Source organism: Acanthaster planci, linkage group LG04 (genome assembly GCF_054643075.1).
Source record: "Acanthaster planci isolate LZ-2023a linkage group LG04, COTS_SCS, whole genome shotgun sequence".
Taxonomy (NCBI): Eukaryota; Metazoa; Echinodermata; class Asteroidea; order Valvatida; family Acanthasteridae; genus Acanthaster; species Acanthaster planci.
This window is the reverse complement of record NC_141780.1, coordinates 18,782,856-18,810,559: the sequence shown is the minus strand read 5'-3', so window position 1 is coordinate 18,810,559 and position 27,704 is coordinate 18,782,856. Positions and strand designations below refer to the sequence as shown.

The 27,704-nt window shown below is 40.5% G+C and overlaps 3 protein-coding genes across 7 annotated transcripts in view; 2 read left to right on the top strand and 1 right to left on the bottom strand.

Moving 5' to 3' along the window:
* Positions 1–952: 952 nt before the first annotated feature.
* On the top strand, positions 953–14,661 carry LOC110986939 (uncharacterized). 2 transcript variants are annotated; one of them, XM_087135901.1, is made up of 5 exons: positions 953–1,092; positions 1,995–2,093; positions 3,232–3,582; positions 4,831–4,950; positions 5,273–14,661. In XM_087135901.1, exons 1-5 carry the CDS (start codon positions 990–992, stop codon positions 9,880–9,882), a joined length of 5,283 nt encoding a protein of 1,760 aa, XP_086992027.1. In that variant the 5' UTR covers positions 953–989; the 3' UTR covers positions 9,883–14,661. The 2 variants fall into 2 exon arrangements, with proteins under 2 accessions (XP_086992027.1, XP_022104975.2); XM_022249283.2 differs by having other exon boundaries at positions 3,229–3,582.
* Positions 1,909–18,511, bottom strand: LOC110986940 (ribonuclease P protein subunit p14-like). Its single transcript, XM_022249286.2, has 5 exons — positions 18,319–18,511; positions 17,167–17,328; positions 16,396–16,474; positions 15,200–15,280; positions 1,909–3,552 (listed from the first exon to the last, which is right to left on the bottom strand). The coding sequence occupies exons 1-4, from the start codon at positions 18,381–18,383 to the stop codon at positions 15,215–15,217; spliced, it is 372 nt and encodes a 123-aa protein (XP_022104978.2). The 5' UTR covers positions 18,384–18,511; the 3' UTR covers positions 1,909–3,552; positions 15,200–15,214.
* A 368-nt stretch (positions 18,512–18,879) lies between these two features.
* Positions 18,880–27,704, top strand: part of LOC110986947 (uncharacterized) — a 29,312-nt gene continuing 20,487 nt past the window's right edge. For 2 of the 4 annotated variants that reach the window (XM_087135441.1, XM_087135440.1), the window contains exons 1-8: positions 18,880–19,076; positions 22,139–22,223; positions 22,982–23,061; positions 24,205–24,296; positions 24,920–25,028; positions 25,670–25,848; positions 26,796–26,911; positions 27,447–27,580. In XM_087135441.1, coding sequence (XP_086991567.1) covers positions 19,062–19,076; positions 22,139–22,223; positions 22,982–23,061; positions 24,205–24,296; positions 24,920–25,028; positions 25,670–25,848; positions 26,796–26,911; positions 27,447–27,580 — 810 coding nt within the window. In that variant the 5' untranslated portion in view covers positions 18,880–19,061. The remainder of the gene's footprint in view (positions 19,077–22,138; positions 22,224–22,981; positions 23,062–24,204; positions 24,297–24,919; positions 25,029–25,669; positions 25,849–26,795; positions 26,912–27,446; positions 27,581–27,704) is intronic. The other 2 variants (XM_022249296.2, XM_022249295.2) reach the window with 1 other exon arrangement.

Below are 27,704 nucleotides of genomic sequence, written 5' to 3'. Positions count from 1 at the left end.
GTTCAACATTCACCGTAACAGCACTGCTTATCCCCAGTGCAGTCAACCGGGACTCATCATTTCCACATCAGATATTTCCATCGTCGTAATGTAAGAGTCTTGGACTGATAAATGTAGAAAAGAGCAGTGCACTTTATGGACCTGCGCCCCGCGCTGAAGGGGGTGAAAATGGAAGGGGTTGCGACAAGCATTTCTTGACGGCACTTTTTAACATCTTCTCTGTATTCGTTACGTGCGCCGTGAATTTAAGCTTCCGAGTCCATATATTGTTTCAGAGCAAGAAACAGACATCTGAAATATTAAACTTGTACATTCATGCCCTCTTAGTCTTAATGTTGCCCGAAAACTCCCAAATCATCAATTGACATCACCTGTGGTACTACGTTTACAAGCACAGACTCTGCAAAAGAGCTCCATATACGGATGCCACTTTATACCCTGTGCACAAACCCTATGAAACTGGTCAAAAATACTCTGTTCATCTGTAAACGTAATGGTTTAAACCTGGTAATGGTATTTTCGATCCTGAATGGAACTTTCTGGACATCCAGATGGCTAATTCATGGAGGCCACCGTAGAGAATTACCAGCGTCTGTACGGAACAAACTCTGTGAAGATCTGATATTTTCTGGTCAAAGTCGCAAAAATTTGTATTGGAGAACATTATACTTTGTATGTATGAGGATCACAGGAAAATGAAATCAACAGCCTAAGAAAGTGGGTGCATGACTAGGAAGAAAAGTGCTTAATGCACTAAATAAACTAAGTGGACCTTGGCCTTAAAGAAGATATGGGTATTAACTGGGAAAGAGTCAAAGTGGCCAATGGTGGTAAACAAAGAATCCAGTGATTTTTGTCATGTCCTTTTACCCTCTTCATGCATCGTTTAATTTAGTGTTACACAATTATTGCTTTATCTTCCTTGTCAATTTTTCAGGCACCACAAAGTTAAAGATTCATCAGGGCTCTAGGCATTTGCCTCACACAAAATGATGGAACCGCATGCTAATCAAAACAAGCACAAACCAACAAAAAAGGGGCAAGATGCTGGCTGGCAGACAGTCGCAACAAGGAAAAAAATTTCTCCTAAAGGTTAGTACAAGTCTTTCCTGATTTTAAAGTTTGCTGTAATCAATCTAACAAGACCAAATTACATGTATCTTGTAACACACAAACTCGTTTTGGCAGATACACGCAAACCAAATTAGCCAACTATTTGAAAGTGAACTGGACACTGAATCCCCTCAAACCACTGTACATGTGTGAATGGCCACAGTAAACCTCTTGTGAGTTAAATTTGAAAAATATCTGGTACACCAATTTTTTTTTAAATTCATGTGAACACAGCAATTGGAATTCTCCCTACTAAATGCACTGTTGCTTTGCTATACTTTGTGATCCGGGGCAAGCTTTTGCCTAGCTATCTAAATGTACATGTAAGAGACACCTTCCACCAATACATGTACGCTGTTTCCAATGGATAAGAAGGGCACAAAGGAACCAGTCCATTCCAGAGATGGTGGTTCGTATACAAAAGCTTGCCCGGAATCACGAGGTATAGCAACAGTGTCTTTAGTCTGGGGATTTCAAATTGCCATGTTTATGTGTAATCAGATAACTTGGTGTACCTGACGTTGTTAACATTTAACTTGCGAAAGGTTTATACAATTGACTGTGGACTCCTGCTTAAATGAGACAGGATTAGTGGCATATATCCCAGCTTTGGGTCCAGGTGGGCAAACTCTCATTTTTTTCCCAAAATCAGTTCTCCGATTTTTTTCATCTGCTCAAGAATAACGGCGCCCCCCAACCAAATAAGTGTGGTGATACAGTTTCAAAATTCTATAACCTCCATTGAGAAAGTTTAGTATTCCAACCGGGCATGCCTAAAATGAAGCACATCCAAGCTTATTTGTATATACGTGTGCAAGGTCTGCCCCATTAGTGCAGGTCCAAGCACAAATGATCAAACAAGACATTTTTTTATTTCTTAGGAAGTCCACAACTAAGTCCATCTGTGACACCTGCAGACAATCTTCACAGCATGGTTTCAGCACCAAGACCACAGAGAAACGGCTCTCAGCCAGCAATTGGTATCTGAAAGTTGCCTTCAACATTTTGGGGGAATACCAATATTTACCTTTTTTTTAACTGTGCGTACAGCCAGAAGCATTGGAATACAAGGCCTTTTGGGTGACAGTTTTGGGTAAACTTTTCCAGTTTCAAGTACATGCCTCTGGTTGTTGTCCTTGTTTATTTGTACAAGCTTTTAAAACTACATGTAGTGGTATTTTCCCGGTAGAACAATTTGATGCCGACAAAATGTTATAGTAGTAATAATAAAAACTGTTATCTTTCCAGTTTTTTAGTGGGGTTGAATCAATGTGAGTTCATGTAGCAACAGCAACGCTGTGTGGAGGTGGTGGTGTACATACCGTGTGTAGCCATGGCATGGGCGCATTACTTTTTGAATTACTTTTCAGAGATATAAGGGGAGTAAAAGGAGGAAAGGCTGCACCCAAACCAATTCCTCAAACAAGTCTACCCCTGAGGCTCCTGGTTAACTGGCCTAAACATTTGTGGATTAGAAGGGAAGGGGCAGAATCCAGGACTGGCCACAGAATCCTGTGCTAATGATAAACGGACAACCTTCTTTGTGCAAAGTTCTAGAACACAAATACTTCATCAGCATCATAATCCCTAGAGCACAAGTGCAGAATGCACAAACGTGCATTGGCCTGTGCTTTGATTGTCATAGAGAACCTGTGGAGATTGGTTTTTCCGATGGGCAACCTGATTTGGTATGCATAATTACACCTTTGCTTTCATGATGTACATGTATACTATAAATACTCATCAAGTGAATATCTTCTCGGCCATTACACTGTAATGAATGTTCATGGGCGCAACGGTATTGTAAGAATAATTTCTTGAGGTGATCTAAGACAGTCATTCATTATCTCTCCACATAATTATTGGAGGCAAAATTAGAAGCCAAATGAGGTCTTGCAGCGTTCTGCATACATTTCCTCGATTTTCGTGGTGAACTCACCCACAAATGTGTCATGTCATGTCATGTACATTTAATTTGCAATTCTGCAACCAAATGATGCAGATTTGTTGAGGTTGTTGGTTATTCCCAGAGTGTTAGGAGATGTAAAATCAAAGACAAGAGACTTCTAATAAGTGCACATATGCATGGATCCATTGGATGTGTGTCTTTCTCAGCAGGTCCAGATGGAAACAAGGAGTGGAAGAGTCCAAGCACCCTGCAGGATGTTGTCAAACACATTCATGCTAAAAAATGGAAGCCCGTCTTCCGGGATCTGATGGCTACCTCTTGTGGTGAAGAGTCAGTTGATGTCATGATTGGCGATATCGAGAAGAACCACCAAGGTGATGTGGCCGAGATGAAATATCAGGCCTTGAGGAAGTGGATAAGCGAAATGGGAAGTGCTGCAACTTCGGAGAAGCTGAAGCAGACATTTGAGAAGAACGCGTGCCCATGGCCATACGGGGAAGATGGATCTCTCGTGGTGTCAGCCTCTGGTACTGCACAGAAATCGGAGCAAAAACAGACTGGTAAAGATTTTGAAGGCCAAATTAGTCTTTTCCATTAAATCCCGAGCCTTGGGTTGCTGGAGGTAATTATATACACGTGTAATACTGAAATACTGTTTTTATTTCCCTATGTGTTTGCAATTATAATTTTAATTGTTTCTTGTTTCCTATTTATTTAGTTGGAGAACCCTCAACACAAACTCTTTCTTTGAGACAATCCAGCAGGAGGTTGTTCAATATTGTGTTCTTTATGTTTTGTTATCTGGATGACTTTGTGAGTGTGTACCGAAAAATGACACTAATAAAAGGCATATTATCTGTACATGCAGGTCCAGCAATTAGTTGTGGGACAGTACATGCAGTTTTAATTTGAACTGAGATCAAATGATCAAGATGAATTGATTATTTAGAATCCAAGATAAACTCAATAATAAATTTTCTACATGTATCTATACATGTAGCTATTTTTGTGTTAGTTCATCAATCAGTTTGTCATGATCAAATGTTTAGTTATAAACCAGAGCCCATTTTTAGAGCTGAGTTAATTCTAATAATTCACTATTCGAACAATTGACCTTCAGTTTTGTCAAATATCCGAACATTCAGTCGTACTGACTGGCAGATTGTTGATAAACAAACCATATAAATATCAGTTGCAATAACGCCCACAAATGTACATTATAATCAATATAATAGCTTCTAACATCTAGGATTATCTCCAGCCATGATTTAGCAGATCTAAGAGATGAATAATACTTCTTGCCCAGTTGAAATTTCTTTTCCTTTGAAATTGTTTTATGAATAATTATAATGTATTGTTGAAAGATTTTTGTTGCTTTTAATTTAAATCTTCTTAAAACAAGCCTCCATAGTGCAGTTTTTGTCATTTAAAACAATGAAAATGCTCCCTTCTTTTTCATGAATTTTGCATTTGAATATTCAATTTTGGAAAATGATATTGGAATATTTGATAATTGATTGAATATTCAATTATTTGAATATTCTGCACAACCCTATCCTTTTTTCATGTGATGGCAAGTTCAAATCAAATTTGATGATAATTTAGGACCAACAATTTACTACGGTTGAAGTATGCAATTTGTTGGATTGGACTGAGGCAATTGATGTAGATTTGTTTAGTCTATGCCTTCTGTATATTTTAGTATGCATAACTTGACAAATTTAAGTAAGATGTGAGTTAGTTTGTGGTTTAAGAGACTTTCACTTTAAAACTAAGAGCTGATGTGTACCTATTTAATTAATGACCAGGTGCACGACCTAAAGAAAGGAAGCAGAGATCGCCGGTGCAACTCTGTTGGGATGGACAACAGCTGTTTGTCCACAGAGGAACAGACACAAAAATAGTTCCACTACAGGGCAGATTGGATGGTAAGACCTCTCTGCCTATATGGCCTTTTGCAGCCACAGAACAATACATGCAGGAGTGCACGCATTACTTGTCATGCATCTTGTTCAGACCAAACATTGTCTTGTTTCAATGGTATCCCAGTGGCAAGGCCACAATTAATACTTCTGCATGATCATGTTAGTTTTATTTGGTTTACCTTTAAATCTTAAAATATGATAAACAGATCAACTTTATCTCGATTGTAATTCATAGTCTGATTACCCCATTAGTTTACTCAAACAGTGTATTAAAATGTAAGTTTGTTTTATGTAAACTTTATTTTTCTGGTTTCTACCTGTACAGAAGATGAAACACAAGATCCTATTGTAATTACTGATGCCATGCTGGTCTCTATCATCAATCCCAATCACTCTGACAACAGCTACTTAATGGGGCTAAACGAAGTCAAGGAGCGCTTCCATGAGAAATATGGTAAAAGTTTATCCTTCAAAGACCTTAGTGTAGGAAGGATGGAGTCCTTTGTTAAAGGGAAGAGTCGATGTCTGAAACTAATCCAGCATGAGGGGGAAAAGAGCGTACTTCACAATCAGACAAGGGTTGGTAAAACAATGTCTAGTTCAGAATCGAGTGATTCTGACAGTGACACTGAAAGTGAAATGGGCAATTTTGAGTATGAGACAGCATCTGAAATGTCATCAGCCTGTCCGTCCCCCCCTGCACAGTTTCCGAAAGAAGAAATACATAGCCATTGGCAAATGCCAAAGAAAAGCCCACGGGCCTTGAAAGTAAAGCAGCTCTCAAAAACAGGGGAACAAACACCAGAGAGAAAATATTGCCCAAGCGTGAGTGAAGATGAGCTTAGGAGTCTACTTGAAAAGTGCGAGGGGAGGCATCTTATTGTTAGAACAGAGGAGGAGTATCAAGGAGAATATGGTAGGGTTGTGTTTACAAGGGATGTTGTAGCTTTGTGGAATACTCCACGAAAAGGCAATGATGATGCTTACATTGTTGTTGGTGTAAAACCTGCAACCTCTCCTCCTCATGATTGTCAAGGCCTAAAACAGACTGGTAAACTGAATGAAGACTACCAAGAAATGTTTATGGAGCAAAGTTTCTCATACAAGCCACCATTTTCATACTCAGAGGTTCAGTATTCAAATAAAATGCTTGGCACTGTGCGTATTGTCAATGGCAAGGGTTATGGAAATGCATGTTATGCTGAGGACACAAATGGAGAATGGTCCCAGAGTGATATCTTGTACCGAGACGGCAATAAGTTCACCAGCGCAACTCGAAAAGAGCAGGGACACATATACAGCTGGTTTAATAAGACGAAAGTTTCAAGCATGCAAAAAGATGGCGCAGATTCCAACTGGAAAACTTTCATGGATCTAATGGATGTTGACAACCATCAAAGACGGAGCTACTGTTTACTAGTAAGTCGTTGCCCGAGTGAGTATTCTGATTTGTCTGCCTTGGGCAACTTCCCTTGGGTTAAAATCTGGGATTTTGATCCTGACAGTAGAGAGAGTGGCTTACTGTCAAAATGTGAGGCAGAGATTCAGGATCAGGTAAGTATAAGGACATGGAAAGATCCTGTTCAAATATCATTCTCAAACTCCTGTAGAGAGTGGCTGTTTGTTAGAGGCTTGAGGAACATAGAAGAGAGTCTAGTTCTAGGCACAGTCAAGGAGTGGGGTAAAATGGTAGGAGCGTCTCTTAATGCACACTGTGATCAGATCAACAGGATTTGTGAGACTAAGCCACTGACGGTGGTGGTTCTTTGGTACGGAAGCATGGACTGCTTGAGGCACCTGCACAAAGCCTTAGGAAAGATTGATGAGTGTCCAAGTGGTATAAAATATATCATTTGCATGCACCAGACACCAGGTGATGAAGACAGTCAAGGTGTGGTAAGAGAATTGTGCAGGCAACTGGAAATACCAAAGGTAATTGAGATACCCCTTGAACGGCTATGTTTTGAAATGAGCAAGCTTCTTTGTTGTCAAAAACCATCAGCTAAGAGGCATGAGCTTCCAGGAGATACCATTCTCAAAAGCCGTGATTCAGAATGGCTTCAGCAAGAACTTGATGTACTCTTCAAAGGTGATTTTCAAACAGATGAGAGGCCCAACCAGGGAGAGGTATTTTTGAAAGGTGGCAATCTCACCTGGCCCGAAATAGAGTTAGGAGTCTACGATGCAGAGCGATTCATTGCATCAAAACTTACTGCCTCCCTTCAGAAGAGGCTTCACAATGGCCTTTCAGGCATTGTCACCCTCTTCCATGAGCCGGGAGCCGGTGGGACGACATTGGCCCGTCGAACGCTCTGGGATCTCCATGAACAGTTCCCGTGTGCATGCACCATTTCAGATGTCATTGACCCTTGTGCAATTTATTACAGGCTAGAAAAGCTGTATGAAAGTACCCACCTGCCCGTTCTTCTTCTTGTCGATGGACAGGAATTGAGACTTGTGAAGGAGCTGTTTGAGATGAGCCAGAATATCCATCTCATCATGCTGAATGTACAGAGGTACAGAGTGCAGATTGGGAACAAAGTTAGCAAAGGAGATAGATTTTGGCTCAGAGGTGAGGTCGACAAGAAAGAGGCCATTCGTTTTAGTCAGGTGTTTTCACAAAAATGCAGTGGGGAAAGACGGCAAATGTTGGATCAAATGGTCGAAGAGGTTGTAGCAGAGAATGCCTCACACTATGTGTACGAATTTGGATTGACAGTTTATGACAAGAAATACATTGGATTAAGATCTTATGTTTCAGGGTACCTGAACCTGAACAGTGGAGGCTTAGCCAGCTGGCAGCGAGCAGTCGGCTACTTGGCTCTGGCTTTCTACTATGGCCACATAAGTATTCCTTGCCAGTTCTTCTCTATCCTTTTTGATAAGGAGGAGTCAGAGGTCCTGAAGGCTGATGATGTCATGACACACAGTGGAAAGCAGTTTGTTCTGGAGGACGTCAGAAACTGCACCTGGAGGATAACACACCATGCTGTTGCCCAAGAAATCCTGGAGCAGATACTTTGTGGTCGGCGGAAGGATAACAAAGATCTCGGGCTTAGCATAGACGCTCGCAGGAACCTGAAAGAGTTTGCAAAAGAATTCTTGACATATGCTAGCAAGAAGCAGCAGAAGTTAAAGTTTGACTCCAGTTCTGCCTTCATGCGCATTGTGCGCGGTATTTTCATCCATCGGGATTACAAAGACACTGGGCAGGACGAGTACCATAAACGTGACCGCCTTTCCAGACTACTGTGTGACTTACCTTGCTCAAAAACTTCAACACACCAGCTAGAAGTGATGGAACACCTGGTGTCATGCTTCCCTGAGGATCCAACATGCATCATGCACTTGGGAAGAGCACATATTATCACACAGAACTTTGACCTTGCTGAAAAGCATTTGGTAAAGGCTAAAGATCTTCGTAAAAGAGAAAGAAAGGCCAACCAGGACAAATATGACACTAGCAGGTTGTCTGGTGACAAAGGAAAAGAGGATACCCACGACAGCGACAGTATCCTTTGTACAATATACCACACTTTAGGCTATCTTTCCCATGAGAGAGTACAAAAACTCATTGGTGGTAAATATGGTAACAAGTACAGGTGTACCCTGGATGAAACAGGTGACATTTTGGATCAGGTAATCAAACATGCTCGTACAGCAGTTAACCACTTCACCAACTGTAGGCACTTTCGCAGCCAAGGAATGGATGCAAGTTACGGTTACATTGGTGAGATAAAGATGCGCTTGCACGTTGCAGACTTTGTGGAGAAATGCTACAAAAAAGGTGGTTATTATGGATTCTTGTCTAGAGAACAAAATGAGAGTGGGCTTACAGATTTTGTTGAAAGCTGCTTCACTTGTGTTGAAAGTCTTCTCAGAGAGTACGAGGACCTGATGCCACCAACGGGGCAGGCTGAAATTGAAGAGCTTGACAGTTGTCTTAACCTGTTCTATGCCATTTTTCATGACCCGGACACTGCACTGAAGTTTTGGCAAGGTAAGGAAGGCGTGGACAGTAACAGAAGCAAAATTGCAGTCTACAAATTGAAACACCAGAGGCATCATCTCAAGGCATCCGCACACACAACGCCATCTCAAGTTCTGAAATGTATCACAGCTGAAGATATGCCAAAAGTCATCCAGCTGTATGAGGGCATTTTCCATGATGCTTATATGCGAAGCATAAACACTGACTTAAGTAACGATTTGAAAGATTGGATGCTTGCCATTCGCTTCTCTCAGCAGTCTGACATCTACTCCATTGCAGGGAAGGTACTTCCCCAAGTTGAAAAGTGTTGGGATGTGTCTCACTCCTCAGCTATGGTGTTGTATTACTTGTACACCCTAAACACTACACTTGCTTTGGTAACCCAGCAAACAAAGTACGTGGTCGAGTCCAACCGTCTCCGAGAGAAACTGAAGAAGATGCACTCCAAACTTGGTCGCCTCCACAGAAAATATGCATGGGAATGGCTAGGAGCCAATAAAGAGGATCATAGTATCCGACGCCTGGTACACAGAAGTTTTTTGGGTGATTGGGATTCAGAGAAACGTTTCTGGAAAGACGAAAAGGCACATGAGAAACTGGAAGTCTGCACAGGGATAATACGTAATTGTAAGATGCCTCTCCATGGACACATTGATATCACAACTGGCGGCCTGAAAGTAGGTCATCACAGCGGCTCACTTCAGGCCGTGTTTGTGCCAAAACAGTATGAACTGTTTGGCCGGAACTACCTCAACGCCGAAGTCGAGTTCTACATTGGTTTTAATATTGAGAATGGCATTCAAGCATATAATGTGTTAGAGCTTAAGAAGTACACCTGCAAGCACTGTAAAGTTACGGTTTCTGTGTCCAAATTGACCAAACCGCCAACGAAGACCTGCCATAGGTGTGGCCATGCTATCCAAGTGCCTAAAGATTCCAAGTAAGTCTGAAATGATACAGCCAAGTTTTGCCACACTGCTATGCAAATTACATTTACCAGATGATACAATAGCATGCTTTGCAAAGAACACCTGTATACGCCTACATAGACGCACATTGCGTATCAGTAGCTATGGCACACGCACATTGTACCAGTACAGTCATGGAGATATGTAACATTTTATACATGTAACTCCATGGTACAATTACCAGTAAGTGCATTTTTCTCAGTGACAAAGATGCATAATCCTTTAGACACGGAGCACTTAATATGGTAAAATTGTTTCATGTTCTCCCTCTTTTATAGGCTTTGTAATTTTATCAATAAGACCCCCCTTTATTCAAATCTGTAAGGTACCACATCATGCAAATCTTGTAACCATCATTTTGTACGTAATGGCAAATGAGTATTCCCTTTCTGTAGCAGTTTGATGGTCACACTCAGAAAGTGCAAGGATGCATGTCTCTATCCATAACTGCCAAAATGCATATAAAAGATGTCATGTGCGGTAGTACATGTACATAGTTTCCGGCATTGAAAAGTTTGCTGGTACATATCATGTACTTCCCTGATGACACAGACTTGTCAATGTCTTGTTTGGCTTTGTCTTGGTGTGGGATGCACTTTTGCAAAACACGTGGCAGTGCATGTGTCTCAGCCAGTGTCTGTGCAGTATTTGCCAGTATTCCAATTGCTCATGAACATGCACCAATTGTTATACTTTTTGGTTTGATCTTGATTTTTTGCTTTAAAAAAATGCTATAAACAGTAAAGCCTTTTTTTTCATGGGCAGTACCGTGATGTTGCAGTAAATTCTAGAAATGTAGATTTGTTGTTATGAATGTTCTTTCATGTCAACACTTATGAAGGAGCACTTTCCAACAATTTCTGCCTAGTGCTTTCATTCTTTCTGAGGTGGTGAAGGACACCCACTATCCAGTGACTGAGGAAGATTACATTGTGCATCTTTATGAGACCCAGTTCATTAATAACTCCACTGTTGGGTTGATCGTGCTCAGTCTTTCTCCTAGCTGTTTTTCTGGAGGATAATTCTTAGCTTTTCTCTGAGATAGTGCATGTATATCGTATAAACTTGAAACTTGACATGAACATCAACCCTGCTCCCTAAATGTGCATACAGTGGAATGCCAGAGAGACATTATCAAGTGACTTTGGGGTGCGACAGGTCTTGAGTTGTTCAACTATTTCTTCTAGGTGTATAAGCCATCTGACCTTTGCGTCCAGTGTTAGTAAAGTGACAAAGTTAAGGTGCATGTACATGTTGAGTGAAAAAAAAATTAACAAAATTAGGACATTAGTGTGAAATCTTGTACAAATGTGAACTTTGACATCGAGATGTGTGTTTGGTGTGGTCACTACATGTATCACATCAGATATTACAAGGGCATGAAGGGGTTTAAAGTCAAAAGTAATGCTTTGACTATAACTCTGGAAGTGAATGAGGTTGCACCTTTATAAGTTGAGAGCTGGCAGATCATACATGTATCTTGGTCAACATTACTGACTGAGGGAAAGTCACCAGACCTTGATTTCCGGGGTAAATGAACATGCAACGATATGGGATTGTTACTCAAACACAGAACATTCCCTCTAAAGATTGCTGGCATCACAAAATGAGAAGGTACCCTGACATCTAATACATGTATATTACATTTGAGATTTATCTTTTTTTGAAAGTGGACAAAAACCACTTGTTAGACATATTATTTGTCAGGTTTCAAAATGACATCATCATTCTGGAAATTAATGAAGAGACAATTTAGAAATGATCAATTTCCTCTTAATTTGACTTCGTGATTTACATGTACATGTAATATACATGTACTGGTACTTGTACTGCAGTGGGCCGACCTCTCACAAACAATTAATTGCAATAATGGCATTTCCCGAAAACACAACGAAACTTCTGTGACATCATCAAACTAGACAAAAAAGTTTACTCAAAAGATAACTGTAGATTTTTTTTAAATGAACATATGTACATGTATGTGATACATGTACCTACCTGTTCCTGATGCATTCATACACAAACAGCAGACATGTCCATGTGCATTTACTGTTCCTGTACTGAGTAATTCACCTGCGCTTTCATAGGCCATCAGAAGAAACTCACATGAGTACCAGTATGAAATGTACTTCAAATGCTGTCTCAACTCAAAATACCTATTTTCTGCTGAACATTCAAGGTTTCAATTCAAGATTTTCTTCATTTACAGTATTTATTTGCATTATGTATTTAGCAGTATGACTACTTACATGTGTGTGTAGGATTAGTTGTATATACAGGTACATTTGTACATATAGATCAAGTACACAGAAATATTATTTATATTTTGATACACAAATTTAGGCTTCATGTATCAAAATATTATACATGTAGCTCTGCCATCTTAAGACTGAAATCCAAGTTAAATAAATTGTTATATCAGAGGCAGAGAAAAAGATACTTATATTTATTTTAAGATACATTTTTGTCATATTCAAACTGTTGCAGGATTTATCAATCACTCGGCAATGAAATACATACATGTACAAACGTACATTTAAAGTACCACAATGCATATTAAATTACTTTGCAGTTAAATGTTCCTGTAGTATGCTGTACAGTGCCTAATTAATAGATAGATTTGATGCTACAGTTTTATCCCAGTACATGTACAAAGAATGTGCCGTCAGATGAACTGTGAATCTCAGCAAAAAGTTGCTGACGTCAATTTTGTTACTGACGTGGTAGCATGAGGAATGTGATTGGGCATGTGTGCAGAATGTTGCTGCAGTATTGTGTCAGAGGAAGCTAAGACTTTTACATGTACAGATAAATATAATATAGCCAGTGTGTAATTAATTGCGTACATTTCGAGACAAAAAATTATTTAAGTGGCACATTCCCTGTCAAAAGGCCATTTGTACTATACAAGTCTGATCAACACAGAGTAAATGTACAGCTGCAGGTGTTTAGTGTTATGGAAGTGATTATTAAAGTACTTACTCTCAAAGATAGGACTCACACATGTACAAAACTACATTTTAAAATATCATTTTTTATGTAGATAGGTTTCTACACAGCAGTATTGTATTCGAGTCCATCACAAGTTTATCACAAGTCATTCAGTCTTAAACCAATTCACAAGCTATTTAAATGAGCTGTGACAAAAGCATTCTTTTGTGATTGTCCACCCTGTTAGTTATGACTGGCCCATTTGAAGCAAGATAGGGACAGAGAGAAACCCCCGTCTTTGTGTTGGTTGATCAGAATCTCAGGAATTCTTTACAGACTTCTGGGGGGATGTGTTAGGTAACAATAGTCTAGAGTGTGTATAGGGATTGGACAGGTAAGGGGGGGTACCCTTCCGTCCCATATCTTGCCTGGTATAGACTGGCCTTGTGACTGGCGTTGTGGAGGGACTTGTGAGTGGACTTGTGATGGACTCAAACACAACACTGCTACACAGCTTAGCCAGCAGGTCAAAAATTTGTACTGGTACATGTATGTGAAAGAGGTACCATTTGAGTTAACGAAATTTGAAATTTTTGAAGAACACTTTTTAATCGTCGTTCTCACAGAGAAGTGCAAATAACACAAAACATGTACATTCCTGAAATGCAGCTGGGTAAGAGCATGGCATTTGTTATTGAAGAACATGTGTTTTATGAATTCAGTAAGGAGTGTATGTGGTTTTGATTATTATTTTATATTTTTTATACATGAGAAATAAAAGTTCCGATCAATTCTTCCACCCATGAGTAGTTTTAATAGAATGCCAAGATTTAACCCTTCAGAATCCACCGGGAAATTTTGAAGGATGTTGACCGAGAAAAATTACAAACCAGCAACTATACTTTGATCCCCCAAACCTTGTAAGAACAGGACTGACCCCAGTGTAATATTTTCTGCAATATCATTGCAACTTCTTTTCAAGTGAAGCCTCAGGCCTTTTCCAAGAGTGCTATACAATCATTTTAACACCAACTTCATGGAAATCAGATAAACTGTTTTCATGAATTACCACTTTTCCAAAAATGCTAACTTTTCCTATTGATGAACTCAGTGCAGGTGCCCTGACAAGCTGTGACCACTAACCACATGTATAAATGACCATTGCAAAAAAAATCTAGATATCGAATTGAATGAAATTTCAGAAATCAACCATAACAAATGTCCTTAAGTTTCAGAAAGATTGGCAAGGGGCAGTTGGTTGGGGGGATGGGTGGATCCACCCTCCCAGCTGTGAGATGGCCTGAAAACAAAACCCCACAACTCTAAGAGGTTTAAAAGTTCAAGTCACAGTGCAGGATTTGGAAGGATTCAGGAAGGTTCCTTGCATTAATGTCTAGGGAGTTTCATGGTAATTCACACTTTTTTCTCCAGTTCTGTAGTACTCCCATTTTTAAAAAATGTACTTGAATAGAGTTGAAGTTATTTCTCAAAACTTGATGAGGTACTGAATTGAGAAAAATCTGTCTTCAACTTCATCTAGGTATAATGGTAACATTTCAACATTGTTTTTTTTTTCCCAAATTTGTTCAGGAAGATACTTTCAACAAATCCTGCTGCATCAGTTGTGTCTTCCAATACTTTGTTTCAAAAGAAAGAAAAAAAAGAAAAGGTTTTTATAAAGTCCACTTGGTAAGAATCGATAATACATGTATGTAAAAAACCTTGTGTTTTTTTATTGTGTCAATCGTGGACCAAACAAACAGTCTTAAGGTTATTTCACTGCTGCCTTTTTATGTAATAAATTTTTTGAGATAAAAAAATGGACTTCTTATTGATTTATTTCCAGTTTGCTGTAAATCCACGGCTCCACCACTGTGAATTTCTTAGATACATGTATTCATGCTTACATGCTGTGTTTGAAAATCTAACAGTACATGTATGTTGATATGCAAACCATGAAATGATGCGAAGTCTATTATTTCCACATGTGGAACGGCATAACGGAGTGCAAAAGTTCTCTGCAGCTCACTGTGATATCGTACATGTACATGTAGGTCTGGGGAAAAAATCGACTACAAAAGTAATCAGTATCGCCAGCACTATATACCTTACCATGGGTGTGTGTACAAAACCAGTGGGATCTATCTACTACTGTGAATTTACATGTACTTTACATCAGTTGATTATGTTTAAATGCCCTTTATGAAATTGTCATGCAGAATATGAGGGCTCAACATGTTCTCTGGTATGGAGTGGTTGATCCAAACCTTCAAAATCAAATGATGTTTTGGCATGCATTTCTAACCTTGAGGAATTCTGTGTTCTTCAAAGTCTTCCTCATTCATTTATGTAAATAAAATACCTGTTTAGGTACAGCTCAGTTTGGCAAGTCTTGGAAGAAGTGTCTACTGTCTACTGCCAAGGCCAAAAGTTGGGGAGAGACCTGTTTGAGAGAAAATACAATCTACATCTGTACATGAATATGAAACTGACCTGTTTTCCTTAATATTTAAAGGAAGAGAGTGGTAGGCTGAAGACGTAAAGATCCTTGACTTGCCATCTTCATGTGTGTCTCCATGCACATGTAATAAGGTTCACATCATCTCCTTAGTATTAATTCCAGTTCGGTATTTCAAAAAACCAAGGTCCCTCTGGAATAAAGCGTGCGCATGGGTCAGCGTATGGTTGCGCTGATAGGACGGACTATCACGAGCGTGCATTGCTTTTCCCAAATAGCCTCATAATGAGCAGGTGCTGTTGGAATATCAAAATGGCTTACTGCAGCGAGTGCTATGCGTGGACAAACTGCCGATTTCCCACATCGGAAGGTTAAGAATTTTCTGGCTACCCCAAATGGAAACTCTTTATGGCCTGTTGAGTACCTGACTTGTACGTGTTGCCAGAAATTCTTTGGTCTTAGGTGGGAGTAGCCTTAATATGGGACAAATCTTTCCACTCTGGAAATTTGTCCTACATGTACATGCCAATGTGGTAAAACTCCACTTGATTCTTAGGCTGCATCCGAATCTCTTGTCTAGAGCTAGGTCTAGGTCCTCGCTCCAATGGAAATGGGTGGAGACGTGCAGACAATAGACCTAGCCGTAGCTCTGGAAGCCCGTTTCGGACACGGCCTTTGTACCAGGACATACGGTAATATAATTTGGCAACCGGAATTAGGAGCCATTACTGCATTTGAAAAGGTGGTATGCGGGCACGACATTCGTCAATGACAAGTATAACGGTGTTGCGATTTGCCAAAAGGGCACTTGCGCTGAGCTTAAGAACGCAAGTGTGAGTGCAATGCCACTACAGTTATGGTGCCTCCTCGGATCAGTCTACAGACACAAAGTAGTTTCATCTGGTCAGAATAGGAGGGTCATCTTTGTTTCATGTTACAACTTTTGACTTCCTCTCTAGGTGAAATGCCACTTGCCCTGCTCCAACATGGCCTTCCTGGAGAGGTCTAAATGGACGATATACACGTAAAGCATCTACAACGTGGACAAATACCAATAAAGATAATGCGGTTTTATCACAACAAAGGGCCTCACAACCAACCTGATTCACTCTGATTGCACAACTCTCTTGTGCATACTCCCCTAAGAGAGTCAAAGCACTCCAACATTTCACCAGCGATCTGAAAGAAGGGGGAATGTTCCATGTAAACTTTAAAATGAATGAAAATGCATTCCTGAGTCTCATCACCACTTCCATACTGTACTTTATTGCCTCAGAAAGGAATGGCACAATATCACTAGTGGCTGGTGGACTGCAATAACTTTCCTGACTGTCGATTGCCTTTGGCCAAAGTACCCAGGCTGAGTACAGTAGATGTGGGACATGTAAACGTACTCTTCATCTCTGTTCACATACTGGTACATAGTGTTCAGTTTTGCTTAAATATTAGGACTCTATCTTTTGGTGTAATGTAATTCTGTAGATAATAAACTTGAAAAATGGCCTCTCCACCTCTTGGTGGCGCACTGTGTTGTGACACCCCTTATTCCATGAACAGCTATATGCCTCTTCTTCCTAATTCATGTTCGAGAAAGATAGTTTCGAAAAAAGGAAGTCCCCTTGTAGATAACATTTCCATTGAAAAGAAGTGTGGCTCTTGTAAGAGGTAGTGGTTGCTTTGACCATTTTTTCTAGCTTTTGGTTTCCATTTTTGGGCACATCAGACATTCATGTACATTGTAGATGTGCTAATGATTCAGGTATTTTCGAGTAGAGTGTTCACAAAGTACTTCTTGTCATTTCTACAGTTGTCTGGGTGATTTCTGCAGGTCCTCTCACTAATTACAAAGTTTGACTGGGGTCTCAATTTACCTTCCTGGTACTCGCAGTATAGCTTCTTTTGTGATGTCCTGGTATCGTAGTACATCCACAGGAATGGAGGCACCAGTCTCACCATACAGCTGGCGCAGAGCCTTAGAAACAAGAGCCCTGAATTCCACAGGATTGAGGATTGTGTCTGGGTTCTCAAATTCTCTAGATAATGAAGAAGGTATTTTGAAGGCAATTTGAATAACTGCAACTACATCTACATACAAATCATGAAATTTAAGCTCCTTAAATCTGCTGGGAAAGGCATAGAAATTTCAAACGTGAAATGAAAGAATTACTGTCGAGGGGAACCCTGAAACGGCCTAGAAATGTGCCATGTAGATGTAGATTATGAAGACCATGTGGATGGATAGGAATTCAAAGCTAAGTGTTCAAAAACAGAGAGACTATTGCACATGGTGGTGTTACTGGTATTTTGCACATGGGAGTACATGACAAAAAAAATCAAATTAAGCAATGCACAAGAAGGACAAATACAACCAAGGGATCTCTTTATCAGCCAAAAACTTCAGTATAAATTGCTCTGATTGATTAAATTTACAGGAAACATGCTACCCAAAATCTAAATAATCTTTCTTTTCATTTGGTATATGTATCTATTAAAGTGGAATAAGGAGATTTTTCGGCCGAATCTTGCACTGGATGTGTCGAATTCGGTGGGCAGGCGAGTCCACTTCTGCTGATGAAAATGTTTATGCACAAAAAATAAAGCTTTGCTGAAGTTTACTTTATGCATGAAAATGTTGCCGTTACAAATCTCCATTGATTCACCCTGTCAAATTTTATGTTTACCATGGCAATTTTCCAAAGTAGTGATCGGAAACAATTTTGCGATAGACTCCAATGGCAACGGCGGCCATGTTGACTGCTGCATTTCAACTCTCGTTATTTTCCCAAATCGTGCGGGGAAATTACATCATTTATCACACAACCTGATAAAAATGCCTTCATTTCCACTTGAACAAGCAACATAAGCAGAAACTAGAGACATCCCTAGATTGTGGTTTGCCCCCCCCCCACATGATAATGCATTGTGAACGTTGAAAAGATTTAATATAGGCCTACATCACATGTCATGCCTGTTCAGATCATTGATTAGTGAGTAGGCCCACACCATAGCCTGCCTCAACTTACATGGTTACTTTCAAGTAGAATTTTTCTGCTGAACCTTTGCTTACTACCCTCTGAAAAAATGACATGTTAATCACTGTTAGCGACAAAGGAGCAAAAGAGAAGTATGCCAGGTAACGTCATTAATTTCGACAGCGGTACAATGCGACACATGTCATACACCTGGACGCAGACATGTTTTGCTTGCTTATTAATGGTTAAACTGAACATTATTTATTTTTTAACAAGTAGTTTGTGTCAGTGGGTTGCAAAGATCACACCTACAAAATATTTCTCATATCGCTGCAAGTTTTCTTGACTCTTGAAAATAAAAATTTACAAATTGCTCACTGACATATTTTTTTTTTAAAAAGAGGAAAACAGCAACAAAGCTGCGTTCTAAAGCCTTGGCTAACACTCAGTATTACTAACAGCCACTTCAGGCAAACAAACACATGCGCGTGCTGCCATGCGACACAGCAGAGTACGTACATTGAAGTGCTCGTTACAAATGCAGCCATACAGAGCATGCGCAGAGAGAAGTTTGAAGTAGTCTGTTTCGCACCAACTATCATTTAATTAGCAACAAGGTTGGGTCAAGAAACAAGACCAAATCTGCACGATCGAACGAAACGTTTGAAAATACTAGCACAGCAGCCGAACTAAAAAACAAATCAACACCGTTTGGCATATTTCGGTTCAAACGGTTTCAGTTATTTTAATGTGCATTTCAAGCTTTAGCAGGGCAGAAACGCAAGACACCGATTATGGCAAGTGTACTTGTAAGTAGTTTTGATTGTGAGAACCCCTGTTCCTTGCTGTGTGGTGAGACCGTGTCGTTTAGCTAGATTGATTTACATAATGATGTACAACAAGAACTGTGTAGGCCCGGGCCCAGTATGCCATAGGGCATTTCTAACAGTAACAGTCACGCAAGCACGGGGCGTACTGGGCATGCCGGGGGGGGATATGTCAATTATTTACAGGCATGACATATATGATTATTGATGTGGGGCTCCGCTTATGTTTGTGACTGCATCCCTCATGTTTTTGTGCTTGGTACATGTACGTAGGCCCCTAGTGAGGTTCCTCCAAAACATTTCAATTCCACTGGAGTTTTAACCGGTGTGACCGATGACCTGATGACAGTGTTTCTGTGTACTGTAATTTGTATCCATAATTCACGCACTTAGTACTACAACTAGTAGGCCGGCCCGGGCCTACTTTGAGTTTGATCAACATTTGTTATTAAATCAACAAATTTTTTATGGCTTCTCTCACTCGTTGAAAGTTTGACTAAAATCCTACATTAATAATATAAAGAATGATTTAAAATGTCACCAGCATAATCCAAGCAACAGGAACAATGTCATCTGGAAGTAAGTCGGATCGGCTGTATTAAAAATAAAACTGACTTCACCGTAATTTGTGTACGTACGTTACTGGTATCAGTAATGCTCTACTTCTGAAAAATCTGCCAGTTAATATCTCTTGAATGAGGAATAATTTTTTTCATTAATTCCTTTGGTTTGGTGAGGCAGTTTGAGGAAAAGAAACACATTAAATCACCATGGTTTGACTTCCATCACTTTCTCTCTGTCGTTCTCCCAGTTTTTAATTTTTTTCAATTTAATTTCAAGTACCGGTAACAGCAAGGCATGAATTTTTATTCGTTCAAATAAATCATAATTAGCATTAATATGAGTAATTGATCTGAAGATTCTGACAAAACATCTCTTTCCATGTTTATTTCTGAGAAAAGTCACAAGATACAGTGCCACCGAATCTGCGCCTGTCATAGGCAACAGAAATCTCAAAATATAAGGTGCACAGTGCTTTTTCAGGCTCTGTACTTTTGATAAGGCCAATGGAAGTTGATCTCATGGTTCTTGTCACCGCCCACATGGAAATTTCAGCCTGCATCAAAAAGTTCATCGTTCATCTTTTTCCAAACGCCGTGTTTGTTTTCTGGTTCTCATGATGTCAGCACCTACATGTAAATTTCGGCCTACATGTACATGCAAATTTCGGCCTACATGTACATGCAAATTTCGGCCTACATGTACATGCAAATTTCGGCCTACATGTACATGCAAATTTCGGCCTACATGTACATGCAAATTTCGGCCTACATGTACATGTAAAAGTTCGCTGTTCTTTTTTTTCTAGATGGCATCAAGGTTGTCAGTAAAGCCAAACCCTAGTGCTGTTGTATTGACTTGACGTCTTTGCCAATATGTCAACTGTACTTCTTCGTTTTGGAAATGCATGTACGTGTACAAAATGGTCATGATTGTGTCTCTGCGTAGAATGCAATATTAAATTGCGGGAGTAGAGGTGTTTATTTTGAAAAGCCAGTGAGGTTATGTGGACAGAGTTGAATTTTTCATGATTCATGACAGATGTACAGTATCATGTGGATGTACATGTATGTGTGTACACATACAGGTACATGTACATGCACGTGTGATAGTACGCATACAGTCAAGTCAACGACAGGTACGGGAAGGAGGCAATTTTGATTGACAATCAGCGTGCTGTCCCTGGAATGGGCTAAAGCACATTTGGTGCATGGTGGGAAACTGGCACAGTGCATGCGCCTGAGGTCAAACTAATGCATTGTTTGGCAGCAGTTGAAATCCACACTGTTCAAATACATGTACCCTATCTGGTTCCAAATTTAGTTGGTTTGAAACGCTATGGAAGTCTGAATTGACGCTGCCTAAAACTGCACTTTGTCAATGAAATCTTCCCCCCAAAGCCATCCATAATATCTCTCTTTACGAACAATCCGCACATCTGAGCTGCATACACATGTGATACATGTCCGTTGACACGGAAGACTGGTTCCCGTCATGTCCCAGTCCTCCGAATGTAGGGACAGCGACCAATCCAATGGCCCGCAATGCAGCGCGTCATTTTCAACCTCGACTCATGGGCTGTGCACATGTTCCTTCATTGGGAACCGACATACCTGTAGTGTGGTGAGAGTGTCCCCATGGGAATGAGGTTGCGTTATTGGACTGGTCGCAGTCCCTATTACATACATGTACGTTCAGAGGACTGGAACGGGGTGGGAACCAGTCTTTTTTTCAATGGACATGTGCCACAGTATGCAGAGATGTGCAGATTGTTGGTAAAGGGAGGCAGGATTATACGTACATGTACAATGTCTGGATTTTGCCAAAAATAGCCTTTTACACGGTTCAAAATCCATCAAGCATGCGTGTTAATGAGATATTATTTAGTATAGATCATTTTGGGGAATATTTGATGGACAAAGTGCAGTTTTAGTCAAAGTCAATGGGCAGATTTAGAATCCCATATACATGTAGCATTTCAAACTAATAAAATTTTGAACTGTGAGGTACACGGAATGTGCCTCATAGTTCTGGGAGTATGCTCATCACATCTTAACACTGGACCTACATGTACCGGTATTACAGAATCTTTGAGTGGAGGGTGTAGACAGGCAGAAAGTGTGAAATATTAACCGGTGTTGGTGGTTGGAGATGTGTAACACGAACTAATTTACAATGTAGATCCAAAAAATAATGTGGCATGGCTCCTTGCTTTGCACACTTTGATTGGGTCCCTCCAGTGGCTTGCTAGACATGCTTATAGTGATATTTTTACTTCAGTTTTCAAAAAAAGTGAAATTTCAGCAAACCCTCGATGCTCTCATTAATAGGTCTATGTGGTCTAGAGTGTACATGTCTACATGTACCTGCTACCCTTTTTCTGGTATCTTGAAACCAAATGTTTTCAAGCACACTCACTTGAGGGGAGAGAAATTCCTGCTTGATTGATTCCTGCTTCCTAATTGATACTGTCCATTCACCAGGAGGATCCGACTCTGGAGAGACATTTCAAAGGCCACAGAGACACGGTCACCAGTGTGGACTTCAACCCGAATATGAAGCAGTTGGGTAGGTTGGATGGGTTTGAATTTGTGCCTTACAAAGACTTGGACGCCATTTCATCAAGCTGGCAAAGCAGAAATTACGGCCAAAAAAGTTTTGTTGGCAGCTCTGAATTGCCGTACGTGTAGCTGGGAAGCAGTCTGATGCAACAGTCACTGTAGGAGTTCTTTTGCTGGTGACCAGAGTCTGCTTAGCAAAGAATTTCTCCAGGTAGCAAATGTGTGTGCTAAGCAGCTAAAGTTCTTACTCCGCCCCTGCAGTTTATATGGTAATTATATACTCGTTTGTACAGAGCATTGCTTGCCAGTCTCCTTGAACAGTTGAAGTGGAAATTATTCATGCTGCAAAATATTCATGAAGAGATATCTTGATTTTGCTGCATCCAACAACAGGGCTGTGCATCACTTATTTTGTACATGCTTATGTACACGTAGAACTTGGCGTGATCTGTACGTACATGTAGCAGAAACTTGCGGTTTCTTAATGGCATCCTTTCCAGTTCGGTGAATACAGTGACAAATTGTGAGACTGCTAACAAGGATGGCCATTTTTACTTGACTTGTAAAAAGTGGAGAGCTGAAACTTTGTCCCACAGGTACCTGGTTCAAGTCCCTCTCCAGTCATTTCTTGGATGCCTTTTCCCTGTAAGAGATTTTAAGAAGTTGGAGGTCCAAATCCTGCTGAAGTCAATATTATTTTGACAGATTACTGCCAAAATTGATTTTGCTTGAGTTTCTTGTTTGCTACATTTTTTTATTCAACAGCTTCAGGATCAATGGATTCCTGCTTGTTGGTCTGGAATTTCAAACCCCAGATGAGGGCCTACAGATTTGTCGGTCACAAGGTACAGTACAGAACACGACCACCTTTTCTCTGCATTCAATTTGTCAGTTATGTTGCAGATTTTGTCCAGATTTTTCTAAATTGGAGGAGGCTGCCCTTTTCGTGTTGATATTTTCCCCTCATAACTTTTTTCCCCAAAGTGGTTGTTCAGTTTCCCAAACCGTATGAGATTTCACCTCATCCTCAAAATTACTGACTGGTACATGTATTTCTAGCTACAAATGCTGTTCAGAACAAACACATTGTATGTCAAACTGCATCCCAGATAAACAAAAACCATGTTTTTAAAATGGGGTAAAATTGAGGCACGTACAAAGTGGTTCCGCTGATTTTGTTTTTTCACTTCAACGAAGCGTGAATTTCTAATACATGTCTTTACAGGATTGTAATGTTCGTTCTGTTCGTTAGATGAGAACACAATAGATCAGTATCAATTCTATGCAAAGATGCATTCTCCAAAGAGTTGTTATTTCAGTCGAAATCAGTCAAATGAAGTATACATGTATGTCAGTGTACTCTAGCAAGAGAAACAGGAAGGAGGGGTACGGGAAAAGATGACACTCTGGTGATTGAAACTTGTTTGGTTCAAGTTAGATTTTCACTGTGTCACAGATCATTAGGGAGAGGAGAGGAGAAGAGTTGAAGGTTGCATATGCATGTACATTTACAGGTCATGCGTGTACAAGAACACTAAATCTTTTGGTGGGAACACAAGAACACTCATCTTGGTGTAGTGTCGATCTTTCTACATCCTGGAACAAAAATGTGAACCTAAATGTACATGTTGATCAACCTTAACTTCAGAGTGTTCTTACTGGAAACCTTTCCAAATTGTCCCAAATTCTCCACTGCGCAGTAAACAACTGGTACTTTTTAGACTCTTAACTTTCAAGTAGCAGCAAGGCCCATGCAGCGTTGTAGTGCCTTGGTGCCATACAGTACCTTCCTCAATCCTACAAGTTCTGATAAACCTGGAGTGTTTTATTAAAATGGTAGGGTTAGGGTCAAGCTGGTTCCATCTGCTTTGTATTGTCACTGTACCATTTTCCCAAGTTTCTGCAAAACTCTCTCATCAGTCATGTTAATCTGTAATGTACATGTAGCACCACTCAATTAAAGTTCTATTGCCGCTTTGTTTCTGCAGGATGCTGTTCTCTCAGTTAACTTCTCTCCCTCTGGTCACTTGGTAGCCTCTGCCTCAAGAGACAAGACAGTCAGGTTATGGATTCCCAGTGTGTAAGCGTTCAATATTGATTTTTATTTTCTCCGGTGTTTTTAACTCTCTTTTTCTTATCCTGACAGAAGTGGTATAAAACAGAAATAGTCGCTGTAGGAATCAAGTCTTTATAACTTGACCGCACAGTCTCCATACATGTACCTAGAATTTTGTTCACGGTTTGGAATGTAGACACATCCGAGAAGATGCCATTCTTGTGGGGCCATTTCTCTCAAGCACGTCTTCACTTAAGCATGTACATACATTTTGGCAAGTCACGACATCCTATTGGCCAGAGAGGAATGTAGTGCGCACGGAGCACCAGCTTGCGAACAGGATGGCCCCACAGTAATGGCTTCTAATTCTGGTCGCAATATTTGTCTACACGTGTACAAATCTGGATGAATATTGGAAATGTACAAATATTAAGATACTAAGTATTAAATTTGTTTTTCAACCCGAGTCAGGCCATTCAAAGTTGATGTTTTGTCTTAATTCTAATATGCTGAACTCAACTGTTGTTATTGGACTCAATTCCAAAAGCGCAGATAATCTCAGATTCTTTCACTGGCTTCTGAATCCTCATAATGTTGATGATAACATGATCAATAGGTAAATGCTTGAAAGCCTTGTTTTTCTCCAGCAAAGGAGAGTCCACTGTGTTCAAGGCCCACACAGCGACAGTGCGGAGTGTGGAGTTTTCAAGTGACGGACAGTACCTTCTCACATCATCAGACGACAAAACGGTCAAAGTACGTTCAGGCATTGTGTGTCTGAGTGGGTTTTATCCCCCATTATTGAACACAAAAATAGGGATGTAAATGATTACAGAATGGAAGTCATTCTTTGCTGCAGAATTTGAAGAATGGGCTTGGTGGCTGAAGACAATCCCAGACAATATTTATGATCAAAAGGTCTGAACTTAAACAAGTGATAGTCACAATTCTAATCAAGTAACTACAAACAAACCTGTTTAAAGACTGACAAATAATTGCATTGGACATATTCTGAACACTGGTTTTATGCTCAGGATGGAGATAGGAGACCAGTCAGAGCTTCAAGCAATGGGCGTCGGTCTGTGGCACATGGTGTAAACTGTCAAAAGTGTAGAGGCCATTGCCAGTGTCCTGATTCAGTGTGGTCAAGCTGCCATGAATATTCATGCACAAAGTAACCAATCAAACTCAGCAGCTGCGCAACTATTGCCTGTCCTCCTTTAGTCTGGTCAAGCTACCATGAATATTCATGCAGTATAGTAACCAATCAAATTTGGGAGTTGCGCAGCTATTGCCAGTCCTCATTCAGCATTTTACATTCTTCCCGTCTAGCTTCAAACACCTCCTTACTTTGGCCTCCTTTTGAATAAACCCCAAACCCTCTCGCCCTGTGTCAGGTCTGGGCGGTGCACCGCCAACGTTTCCAGTTCTCCCTCAGCCAGCACATGAACTGGGTGCGCTGTGCCAAGTGGTCGCCCGACGGCCGTCTCATCGTGTCCGGCAGCGATGACAAGACCGTCAAGATATGGGATCGGACGAGTAAAGACTGCATCCACACATTCTTTGAACATGGAGGGTATGCTTTTATTGTGTTTCTAATGTTAAGGAATAAGTATGGAAAAATAAGCTTTTGTACACACACATCCTTCTAAAAGTTTACTTTTTATCATGAAATGTATGTACATCCAGCCTTAGACTTGTATTCTTGTGGGGCATTTTCTGTGTTCTGGCGTACTGAAAAATTAGTGTGTGTGGTGCAGTTTTCAAATCTCTCCCCACTTAACTAGAACCACTTTCCTTGGCTGAAATTTCAACCAAATGTCCCTTGTATTAAATAGTTCAATTTGTGACCAGTTAGTACACCTTGGAAATTCGTCCTTTCTGAGTAAATCCCAAACATCTATTTCGTGAAAATCGTGAAGTGTACTGTTGAATACCCTACAGACATACTGAGTGCACCCTTGTGGGGTATGTCGTATTCTGCTACCCCCACAATGCACCTGAAACGCGTCCATATGAACATGTCTTAGAAACGACTGTAATGACCTCATTTAACCAGCTTAAAACTAGGAGGGGGGACACTGTGAAAAGCCTAACCAACTGATATATCTTCAAATGGTACTTGTTTATACCAGGGGTGTGAGAATTCAGCTTTTGAGCAGATTTCACCTTTTTTTGTTTAGAAGTTGACCCTGAATTTCATCTATCTTTTTTGTACACCTGGTCTTTACAAACGTATTGGACCTTTTTGCATTTCAACTTTTTGCTAGCTGTTTTCAGCTTGAATTTTGACTGGCCACTCACACCCCTGTTATACATAAATGTTACTTCCTTGAAAGGTATTCCAGTTAATCAGATACATGTAAATAGCCACATCGTTGATGGGTTGTTTTTCTACAAGCACGCTGCACGCAGTGACACACCAATGCAAAAATGATAGGTTTTTGATTTCAAGGCTTTTTTAATGTAACCTGTAACCTAACATTGTGCTAAATCTCTTTTTCTGATTCCCGTCCTGTTTAGCTTTGTTCACGACGTGGCGTTCCACCCTAGCGGGACGTGCATAGCAGCTGCAGGCACAGACAGCACAGTCAAAGTGTGGGACATCCGAATGAACAAGCTCTTACAGCATTACCAAGGTGAAACACAGGGTGGCTTTGATGGTCTGCATTCAAGAGTTAACCCCTTCACGCCGGGATTCTTTTGACTGCGACGGCTGGGCTGCGGTATGCCCAGTATGCAAAGCCCTGTCCAGCAGCAGGCCCACATTGAAACCGCACCTGCATGATGAATAGACTGTATGTGTGGTATGCACTAATCCTCACACAAAGCTGCGGCTGTCGATGTTCCCAGTGCGAAAGGGTTAATATCTGTTAAGTTGAGGTTGTATACAAGCTCTGCTTAGCGCCATTGCACCTTGCATTCATTCATAGCCATGAAAGATGCGGTATCAAGTTGTCTTTTCATATTTTAAACTGGCGCCGTTCAGCGACCCCAGGTGCTGTCTAAATGAGAACCCTGCTGCTTTTAAAGTCCCATGAGGCCAGTAATTGTTCTGTCTTGTCTTTTATTGACAGTCTGTTGTAGGATATGTTGCGTTGGCCTTACATGAGGTCCGTGCCCGTGAGAGTGCCTTTTATTAATGCGCCGGTTTGTTTGTTTTTTTTTCGTCAGCCCATACGGCAGCAGTAAACAGCTTGTCCTTCCATCCAAGTGGCAACTACCTCATCACCGCCTCTAACGATTCCACCTTGAAGATCCTGGACTTGCTGGAAGGCAGGCTGTTCTACACCTTGCACGGCCACCAGGTGAGAACCTCTCCATTGGCTTGTGGTGAAACTGTAGAGGGCGCTGTGTGGCATTGCTTGGAGAGCCAGAGCCAATTTCCCACTTCATCCCATGCCTTCAGTTATTTTCTTTGCAGATTGCTTA

Excerpts from the sequence above, each read along its gene's own strand:
- LOC110986939 (XM_022249283.2), top strand. The coding sequence starts at position 990 with ATGATGGAACCGCATGCTAATCAAAACAAGCACAAACCAACAAAAAAG. Across the intron at positions 3,583-4,830 it reads ATCGGAGCAAAAACAGACTG|GTGCACGACCTAAAGAAAGG; the intron begins GTAAAGATTTTG and ends ATTAATGACCAG. Across the intron at positions 4,951-5,272 it reads ACTACAGGGCAGATTGGATG|AAGATGAAACACAAGATCCT; the intron begins GTAAGACCTCTC and ends CTACCTGTACAG.
- LOC110986940 (XM_022249286.2), bottom strand. The coding sequence starts at position 18,383 with ATGTCATTTTTTCAGAGGGTAGTAAGCAAAGGTTCAGCAGAAAAATTC. Across the intron at positions 16,475-17,166 it reads ATACTGCGAGTACCAGGAAG|ATCGCTGGTGAAATGTTGGA; the intron begins GTAAATTGAGAC and ends CCCTTCTTTCAG. Across the intron at positions 15,281-16,395 it reads GTGCAATCAGAGTGAATCAG|GTCTCTCCCCAACTTTTGGC; the intron begins GTTGGTTGTGAG and ends TCTCTCAAACAG.